The sequence below is a fragment of the Leptonotus elevatus genome, chromosome 11 (genome assembly GCF_054856555.1).
Source record: "Leptonotus elevatus isolate MCC_2025b chromosome 11, RoL_Lele_1.0, whole genome shotgun sequence".
NCBI classification, from domain to species: Eukaryota; Metazoa; Chordata; class Actinopteri; order Syngnathiformes; family Syngnathidae; genus Leptonotus; species Leptonotus elevatus.
In genome coordinates, this window is record NC_141249.1 from 15,492,155 (window position 1) to 15,502,989 (window position 10,835).

At 39.8% G+C, this 10,835-nt stretch overlaps 1 protein-coding gene across 1 annotated transcript; it reads right to left on the bottom strand.

Annotated features, from left to right (window-relative positions):
- Positions 1-988: 988 nt before the first annotated feature.
- Positions 989-10,835, bottom strand: tmem59l (transmembrane protein 59-like). The gene is made up of 8 exons (XM_086089890.1): positions 10,480-10,835; positions 9,096-9,201; positions 8,750-8,844; positions 8,540-8,692; positions 4,273-4,378; positions 4,037-4,160; positions 3,479-3,596; positions 989-3,309 (listed from the first exon to the last, which is right to left on the bottom strand). The coding sequence occupies exons 1-8, from the start codon at positions 10,627-10,629 to the stop codon at positions 3,142-3,144; spliced, it is 1,020 nt and encodes a 339-aa protein (XP_085946016.1). The 5' UTR covers positions 10,630-10,835; the 3' UTR covers positions 989-3,141.

The following is a 10,835-nucleotide window of genomic DNA, read 5'->3' on the forward strand; positions in this document are numbered from 1 at the left end:
ACACACTCTGCTCATAAACGTCGGCTCATGAGTGACGTGTGCCCGTAAAAGTGTGTTTATTTTCCCCCGGTGTGCAACGATACAGGGAGGTGGCGAGAGGTCGTTTGCATCTGTGAAAGTGTAACGTGCTCACATGTGATGCCTTTAAGGAACACCGCTGACCACAACAACTCACTTTTCACTTGAACACGTTACGTTATCTCTGTAATAAATTTTTACTTCCTTTCATGAAAACATGTCATTCCAAATGTGGTTACTGGCATTTGAACAGGGGTGTGTGGACTTTCCCTACCCATTGAATGCATAAAATGCTCGTATAAGATATGTCATCAGTGGAGAAGTCACGTAAAAACTCAGTGACGAATTACTGTTCATCGATGTCAGTGATGAAGAGTGAGGCAGATTTAGCACAATTAAACGCTTTTCCACTAGAAGGCGTAATGTACAATTAATTAACATGACTAGCCACTTGTTGCCAATCAGTAATAACTATCTTCTATACTTTTGGGGATTTTTTTTTTGGTTTGTTTTTTTGTGCTGTATGTCAAATATTTGCCTTGGCTCAAGAAAGGTTGGAAACTGAAGCGTTGCGCTGAATAATACTTAAATTGTTAGTCTGTGCTGACATCAAGTGGACAATAGGAGTATTGCAAGAATTGCCTTGTCAAGAAAAGAAGTCTCTGGAAGGACGTAACCAGATTTATTATTATTTTTTGGTGGGAGGGATCAAATGCTATGATCATATTTACGTATATTGTTACAAAGTATTAGTATTTATTACTTCGAAAATAGAACTTCACTCTTGCGAGATTACAACAATGTTGAAATTAAAATTATATTCTTGGAGAAACAAAATAATTGTTTTCTCGAAAAAATACGGTTTTTTTGCTTTTATTTTGCCTCCTTTCCTTCCTCCTGTTTTTTCACAGGTATCGGTCTTGTGAGGATGATTTTTTTTAAGCCAAAGAATAAGCTAAACGCACACAGCTACTGTTGATGAAAACACTTTATTCCTTGTTGCAATTATTGTTTCATTGAAAATGAAGCGAGCAGTATAAAGGAAACAATACAATAGTTGTAAATTCACATCATCTTCGTGATATATCTTCACATATCGATTGATTGAATGGCTTTTATTGTTGTTCAAGTCCTTCTGATGAAATCGGCCTTCCTTGTCATTATTTTTATTGTTATTGTAATAATACACGTTCTAACCAAGTTTACAGTAAATAGGAGTACAATAAAAGGTCACAAATCTACAGCGGGGGTTCAGGGAGCGATCAGGATTCGACTATGGAAGCTTGACTCGGCATGCACGCGTCATTTGTGGGGGTCCGAGAGCGTCACAGGACAGCCAAAAGCAAAAACGAAAAGTCGGCTAGCATCGCGCGACTCGGCTCCATGACAAACCAAAAGTCTCTTTTGGATTCGGGACATGGTGTGCTCCCGCCATTTACAAAAAAAAAAAGTCAGCTGTGGGTTTTGAAAGCACATACGTAGCACGTTGAATGCACTCAAAAAGCTTCCGAAGTGATGAAGAACATCATCACAAGAACATCATCGTCAGCAGAATTTTACGAGAATTGCCAAGGACTACGAGAGTCGCACTGACACGAAAACACAATAAGACTATGAGGGGGAAAAAAGACATGATGTTGTTGCAACGAAGTGTTGTTTTTTTTTCAAGACAAAATCCTCAGACTTTTTTTCCAAGAAAAAATCCTGTATGTTGATTGTTTTCCCCGTTTGTTAGAAAATAAAAATAAAAATAAAAATGTAGATTTCTCCCCGTTTCCGTTAAATCACCTAGTAAAAAAAAATGCAATAGAATAAACTCATATTTTGGCAGTATGATTTCCAGAAAATATTGTCATGGGAAAAATGAAACTCTTAATATTATGCATATGAAGTATTTTTTTTACAAAAAGAAGTCTAACTTAAAAATAAGAAAGCAAAAACGTATTTTGGGTAAAAGTTTTCTTGAAAAATAATCAACTTTCTTGAAAAAACTATTTTAGGTGAAAAACGTTGTATTTTGTAAAGTCCATTTGTTTAGTTTTTTTTTCAAGAAAAAGACATCTGATTTGAGGGGGGATATGCTAAATTGTTCTTAAACTATTCAATTAAGATTTTTTTTCTAGAAAAAGATGACTTTTTCTTTTTTTAAAAATCTGTATTTTTAAATTGAATTTGTTGTTAAGAGAAATTCTTGAAAATATTTTTTTTTAAGTGGAACGGAAATGAGAAAATAAGTGTGTTATGGGGAAAAAAGCTTTTTGGGTGAAAATATTTAGTGTTTTAACCTTATTTAGAAAATAAAGCTGGATACATTTTTAATGATGTCAAAGTTTTGTTTCTTATGTCAAAAGAGAATTAACAAAGTCATACATCGATAACATTTTATATAAAAGAAATAAAGACATATTTTTTGGGGGGGAAAAAGAAGAAGCCCATCTTTAAAAAAAAGAAATACTTTTTTTCTGTAACAATATTGACATTTTCTCTTTAAAAATCCTCATCTTTTTCTTGAAACATTTTTTTTAGGGTGGGGGAAACTATGAAAAAAAAGAAAAAATTCTGACGTGTGGAAAAAGCAGATTTTTTTTTCAAGAAAGTTTGAATTTTCTTTTTAAAGTCAGATTTTTCCTATGTTTAACAAAATGTGATTCTCCTCCCCCTCTAAAAATACAGATTTTTTTTTCTTGGAAAAATGCAACTACAACGATGACTTTCTCATAGTTATATGTCTTTTCTTTTCAGTGTGACTCCTTGGTAAATAATCCTCTACATCTATGTTACAATGTATATTACAGGCAGCTCAATGACTTTGCATGGCACTTCAATCATTCAGAATGAATACGATAACTTTCTGCTCATTTCAACAACACATTGCCAGCTCACTCTCCAATACAAAGATGATTATAGTTCCTGGCTCTGTTTCTCTTCACTTCAATGCTCATGACTGTGAATGTAAAATGAATCTCGAAAACAACATGGAAGCTCTCAGACAGGCCGTCCAATCAAACAACATCCAGTTAGGGATTAACAATAATGTTGTAAAATGACTCGGAAGGTGCCGTGCTCCTGAAAAAAAATAAAAAATAAAATCCAGTGACTGAGTGAAGGGATTCCCAGAAGCTTCTACACACGCGTCTTGTCGAGGTCCACCTTGACCGGCAGAGGCCCCGCCTCCTGGCTGTCCTCGGGCACCGCCCGCTTCACGGTGACGGCCGGCAGCGGGCTCAGGTGGTACGGGTTCACCTTCGCCTGCGCGTCGTCCAGGAACTCTTTGTCGCCGTTGATGCTCAGCTGCAAATAAACAGTCGGAGTGACGGGAGAGCAGCAAAGACCTCCACCAAGGCTCGAATAAGGAAATTAATTTGTTAGAGCCTACCTCAAAAATGTTTGTAACAAGTTTTTTTAGAAAGGAAAATGTAAACAAAATAATAGCAACTAGTGCGTGCTAACTGGGTCGTACCTGCGTCTTGATGTGCTGATCAGGTGCGGTGACCAGGCTAGCGCAGCTGAGCCACAGCATGACCATGATGGACAGGAAGAGGCAGGCCGCCAAAATCCACCGGGGCAGACCCGAACGCCTGAACGCGAGCACGGAAGATGGAAGCTATTATCTCATTCACTGCCATTGACGGCTATAGACGTCAAAAATTCATTTGAACTATTTCTATTGGTTTAACATTTTTTTCCACTTTGATGAGTGTGATGAGAATGAGTAATACAGCAGGGAGGGGCAACTTGCAACGGAGTGGCCCTCGATTCATTTGTGAAAATAATGATTTCTGTTTTAAGTTGTAGTAACAGTGTTCACCACTAGATGGAACAAAATGCCAAAGAGCAAGACTGTACTTCTGTACCAGAGAAGAAGAGAGAGCGAGTCTTAGCAAAAATCCATGAAAGATTTTGACCTAAGTCGCCACTACAACGCTGATATCAAAAGTAAACAAACAGCACCGTTGACAGTTCGTTTGAAGTGCACGAAGAATTAGAGTTGAAAAGTGGATCTCTCATCTGGGCTCACCTGGACATGCAACCCAGGAAGTCGTGCTCGGCAGCGGCGGCAGCACTCTCATCGGTGTGCTGCACCTGATGTTTGCCTCTGCTTCCTGCTTTAGATCCCGCCTTCTCGCCACGCCCCCTCACACCTGGCGAAACATTGTAACCTTACCATAAGAAAGTTGTTTGTTGGAGATAAGAGGTTGCAATTTTACAGGAAATTTTTGATTTGTCTGACAAAATGGCCGTCACCGCGCTCACCGTGAGGCTTCTGCGTGTGCGAGTGCACCTGAGGCCAGGGGCTGTCGGCCACGTTGGAACGAGGCGCCTGCAGCTCGGGGAGCGAATACTCCATCTCCGGTTGGCTCTGTGGAAGATGACATGTCGTCAACATGCATACATACAGTTATTAAGTTACAGTTGCAGCTGTGAGTTAATTACTGTACACCTACACAAGAAGTGACTCGGAAGTGTTCCATAAAGCCACAAAATGTGCTCTAAATTAAACAGGAAATGACCTGGAAGAGCCTCAAAATCAAAAGGACGTACTCCAAATTTAACAGGAAGTGATGCGGAAGTGTCCCATAATCAACAGGAAGTGCACCAAACTAAACAGGAAATGGCCTGGAAGTGGCTCAAAATCAAAAGGACGTGCCCCAAATTTAACAGGAAGTTTGGGTTTTGTTAATTTTTTTCTGTATTCTGTATTTGTGTATTCTGTTGAAATTGTTTAATGCAGTTATATGAGAAAAATATTAATAGGAAGTGACCCGGAAGTGTCCCATAATTTAACAGGAAGTACATTTCACATACACAAATCAAAAGTTAGTCATTCAAAGTTTTTGAAATGGAAATCAAGCAGTACATTAATACTATATTGAGATCTGTCAACAAGAAAGCGATGAGAACTTTGGCTTCATGCTCTTTTTTGATGTTTTTATTTAAATATCGCCCCTGGCTTTTTTTGTTTTTTTGTTTGTTTGTTTATTTTTTTCTGTATTAATAACGTGAGTGTAGTGTTCACAATGTGTTTGTGTATTCTGTTAAAATTGTTTAATACAGTTATATGAGTTTTTTTTTTACAGGAAGTGACCCGAAAGTGTCCCATAATTAACAGGAAGTGTCCCAAACTAAACAGGAAATGGCCTGGAAGTGGAGTGGCTCAAAATCAAAAGGACACGCCTCAAATTTAACAGGAAGTTTGGGTTTTGTTTGTTTGTTTTTTTCTGTATTAATAACGTGTGTGTAGTGTTCACAATTTGTTTGTGTATTCTGTTGAAATTGTTTAATAAAGTTATATGAGAAAAAAAATTAGCAGGAAGTGACCCGAAAGTGTCCCATAATCAACAGGAAGTGCCCCAAACTAAACAAAAGTGACTCCCGACTGCCCCAAAATCAACATGACTGACCGAGTTACAGTAATGATTACGTAGCTGAACTAACTTTACTACAATTACAGTTACTTAATTAGTTACAACCTGGAGATGGAGTGTCTTTGTTCTGCTTTAAATTGAGAACAAAAGGCACAATATGTCTCCTTTTATACCATTTCAACTACATTCAGCGTCGTATGAAGTGATTTTTTTTGTTTTCATCCGTCACATGACATCAGCGCTGCACTACTACGTGCTCTTTTGTGTGATGCGCGTTTGTGTTTTCCCCTGGAGACCTCGTTAAAAAAGGATTTTTGCTTTGCCGCTGCCCTTGCCGGCACAGCGGCTGCAGTCAGAGATGGCAACACTGTTGATGCCTTCAGCGACACACACACACTTTTTGTCGAGAGCATACACTTGCCACCCACAACTTTTGGTTCAGCTGCCCCTCTGTAGCTAAAAAAATATATATATATATATTCGAAACAGCTCTCAGTATGATGCAGTGCAATTGTAAAGCAATGCACACGACATAACCACATTGTATGTGAAACTGAAAAAAAGTCTTCAGTGGTCTCCATGAATTCAAGCAGTCAGCTATGGGAACATCCACGCTAATGTCTACTACTGTAATAAAAACTGGGAAACACCAAGAATTTACTTTTTTTGTAAAATTCTTGCTAAAAGAGCTTTTGGGGAGCCAACCCCTGGTTTTTATGGAAAAAATATATATATACACATATCTAGGGCGTAAATTATACACGCATTTTATTCACAGGCCGGACCGGTCCCTAATCCCCGTCAACTGTGGGGGTCCACTATATTCTTTATCCTCTGCAAAGAACGACTCACTGACAAGTTGTGGCCATCTCGCCATCCCTCTCCATTACAAGTAATGTGGGCTTACTGTCATTTTTACACATTTGTCTATTCCTTTTCATTTAATGAAAGCGCTATACTGTTGACCCATTATTTTCCGGGTCATAGGGACCGAGCCCGCCCACGAATAGCACAAATCCATGTATAAATGATGCATATTGAAAAAAATAAAAAATAATTGGATTTAAATGGGGGGAACATTTTTGACCTCCCCCCCCTAAAAATCTACCCAAAAAAACAATTTTTTTAACCGAAAAAAAAGAACAAGAATTGGCTTACAAAAATAAAACAAAAATATTAAAAGATTTTTAAAACATACAAAAAAAATTTGAATATAGGAATCCATGGATGCCGACCCATACGTAACTCTTCACTGTATTGTAAAGCAAATACTCCAAAAAGTAAGAAAAACAACTTTCTGCAGTGCAACTCTCTGTCACAATAACGCTACAAGCAGTCATCAAATGACAAAATTTACACAACAGACCTTGACGTCCTGCTTCTTTTTCAACCGGCAAACATTCATCATGGTCTACAATTGAATTAAAAAAAAAAACATTTGTGGCGTCTGCGTCTCTTTATGGGGTAACGTCCAGCTTCTCCTAGTGCACGCTGCGCTTCAACATATCATCAAGTGTAGATAAACACTGTCAATTTCCTCACAGTCCTTTAATTACGAAGCCCAAATTTCATTCTGCAGCTCTTTTCACTTTGGCCGCTGTGGTTGGCTTTATATTCTCTACCTTAATTATAGTAAATGTTTATTGTTATTCCACATTTAGGTCTGCTGATAGCAAAATAAGGGATTTCATGGCAAAAGAGCGCATGAAGTTTTCCAAGCAGGAATATTCACAATGCCGAAAGCGGCGTGGCTTAAAATAACTTTAACAAGCTGCGATTTTCTCTGAGAAAACCTCGCCGTCCTTCCGCGCGCCCTTGCTCGCATCGACCTTCACAAACACGCAGAATCCAAAATGAGCCCTTGCTGGCACAGACGCTTGGTAATGTACGGTGAAATCCCGCTGGTTTACATTCAAGCATTTATTCGTAGAACCTAATTAAGAAATAAAGAGGTGCGTTCAATTACGAAAGAGACTGATGTAAACTGGATAAACGGTCAAACACAGAAATGCAAAATGAACACACTGGCAAGGAGCACGGAGAAGCTAACTGAGCTGATGTGTAGGAAATGACCAACTGGAGATGGAGTCACAGCTCCTGACATCACTCTTTAGGCCACGCCTCCTTAAAGGCACACATCAACAACAACAAATACTACAGCGTGTGTAACCTTTATAAAAGCAATTCATTTATTTACATTATCTTTTTTTATATTTCAAAATACTATTTTTATTCATTAAAAACGAGGGCCTAACCGATCAAGCAGCAAATGGATTTAATCAACATATTAGCTCATTAAAAAAAAAATTTCATTCTCTAAACGTTTTGCTCATTTTTAACACATTGACGCATTACATCATAAGACAAACATAATGGCATTCAAATATTTGCCCCTCCCCCCAAAATGCAAAAAAATTGCTTCATTTTTGCCAAGATTTTTTTTTTGATTTTTTGTTTTGTTTAAAGTTTATTAAAAATAAAAAAATATTATTGTATTTTTTTTATTAATAAAAAAATAAGAAAATATTATTTAAAATTAGGGGCAGATGATTAAAATTGTTCGTAATTAATCACATGACTTGACTAGTTAACTCACAATTAATCACAAATTTTATATCTGTTCTAAATGTACACTTTTTTTGTGGAAAAAATGTTAAACTAATATAAATTGTTCTAATGAATTTTTGACGTCTATAGCCGTCAATGGCAGTGAATCAGTTAATTGGGGGGAAAAAATCACCTGTTCACACCTAGCCTCATATTTTGTACACAATCTAGATTTGAATATTTCTTCTAAAAATGATTCCCGTCTACTGTCTATTTGCCTGATTTGTTAGCGTTTCACTTGCGATTCTTCCGGTACATTTGTTGCTATTTTTTTGTCCAATCAGATTTCAGCCTGCAATTGTTGCCATGTTGATGTAATCTGCCCAGAACCATCATAATCAGTACTGCTGGTTGAAATAACTTTATTAGCAATGTGACTGTTTCTTTAACCAATCCACATTCTTCCCTCCTCTGATTGGTTGGTCAGAGCCAAACTATTCAACTAGCAAAAAACACACATCTGTAGCGATTTGCACACATAAATACAAACGGTTGCTATTCTCTAGCGAAGGTGCATTGTCACGTTTAATCAAACAAGTAAACGTTACCTGAAAAACGACAACCTTGCCATCGTCGGCCTGCAGGTAGAAGGTCCAGGTGGAGGAGATGAAGCTCTGAGCGGAGCTGACGATGTCATTGCACCAACTGGACACGGCCTCCATGACGGAAGGCGGCTTGGGGCGCAGGGTCATGGCCTTGAGCTGCGGGGGAAATCTCTGTCATTGCGTGTGCACGTTTGCATGTGAAGACTCTCTCACCTTCCTCCTCTGGATTTCGGGTTCGGCGGGCTGGCTAGCGCAGCCGGTGCTGCACGCCTCCTGCTCCACAAGTTTGACGTAAGCCTCCTGGCAGGCTGTGGACACGCAGTACAGGAGAGAAAGAAGCACAGATGGGAATCGAGGGACAATTTATTAGGTACACAATATAATCACATCCATTACAGGGTTAATTCCCACTATTTGAAATAACTTACAGACATTTTCCCACACTGTAAAATTTAAAAGGTACTGCTTTGTACCCTGTAAGGGGTAACCAAAGCGTAGCTCCCCACCCCAGTGACAATTCCTTCCAGTCAAACCGAGAGCCACAGATGGAGCCGCTCACCTCCCTGACACTCGTCCTTGCTGGCGTTGAAGCCGGCGTTGCCGTTGACGAACTGGCAGATGGAGTACAGACGACAGCCGCGGTGGCAGGCGTTCATTATGGAATCCTACAAGAACACCATATGTTAGTTGTCACGTATAGAATGGATATTAGTGCCTTTGAGACGACACTGAGCTAGAATGCGAAGAGCTGCCATGCTAAAAGTACGAAATGTGCTAAGGAAAGATTGATAAGGAGTTAATTTGACTATTTCTAATGACAATGAATACAATGCTAACAGTTGCTTAGCTAGCACGTAGCGAGATGGCAGCCTGACTACAGAGAGCACCATGAGTCGGTATGCTAAGTTGATAGTATGCTAACATATAGTAACCGGGGGGGGGGGGGGGGGCAGATCTCTATGGATGGTACATTGCTCACAGCAGACGGGTTATCCCTTGAATGAGAATTAATTAAATGCAAAACTGCTCGAGTTATCATACTGAATAGATAAAATGCTGACGTGCTAGCAGTCCGCATGCTAACAAGAGGACAAAAGTGCTAAGCCTAAGGCAGATTGTTCATTGCGAGCTAACGTTGGGTATTATTTCTAATAGGAAGTGCTCAAATGCTACACTGCTAAACCTATAAAATGCTAACATATTAACAGTTGGTAATCAATAAGACAGCTTGCTAAGGATTGGAAATTATGCAATGTAATGTGATACAAATGCTAATATGTCAAAAGTTGGTATATGTTAAATTGTCAAAATTATAGCATGTTAAAAGTTGTGATGCTCATAATAATAAGAATTCCTACAGAAACAATAGAGACCTCGCAGCGGTCGCTGCTCTATGGAGCCATTTTCCTAAAATGCCAAAATGTCCTCCTTTGCTATACTTACTGTTAATTCCAAATCGGATAATAAACAGCACCCTCTGGTGGCCAACGCGAGCAATTCACACATACAGCTCTCATAACAGCCTTGTCATCATCTTTTCCGCATTTCCTGACAAAACCGAACAACATCACGGTTTTTGTCGCGATTAATTATGGAATTATTTATATCCTCTAATTGTCCCGGTTTGAAGGCGGTGTGGTCCGCTCGGGTTTCTGGGCCCATTGTCCCGCTGCAAGATGTGGGGCCACACCTGAGGGTTAAAAAAACAAAAAAAACAAAAAACATCCAGTGCTGCAAAACCTTTTGTGCCTTTTCGGCCTCACGGAAACGCTTTCACCCCCATTGCTCGACTTATTTTCGGGCTGAGCAGGATGACACTGCGCAAAAAACCCCAAAAAAAACCGCCTAAATGAAAATGAGCATTTCAAAGACGAAACTGGACATCGCATCTATTTTATTGCACAATCAGTCGCGCAGTTTTTGCCATTGGAACGTTATCTTACTTTAGCAGGGCCTTTGTTTTTGATGGCGAGCTGGCATTGCTTCTTGCAGTAGCTGATGTCGCCCAGCTGGTTGTCGAACACCTCCAGGGTGGACGCGGCGGCCGCGAGCCCCGCCAGGAGCACCGCAAGCAGGGCCGAGGAGAAGTGCATGTTGGTGGCCGGAGCGGAGAGCCTTGAGGACGGCGGAGGTGAAAGGGACAGTCGGCTGCGGCGTTGCTGGCTGAAGGGAGAGGAAGAGGAGGAGGTGGAGGAAGAAGATGCTGGAGCCTGCTTTTTCTGTTGCTGCTGCTGCTGCTAATGCTGGATGCTTGTGACGTCACGCACTATCGCCATGCACATATTGACCGCCCCCGAAC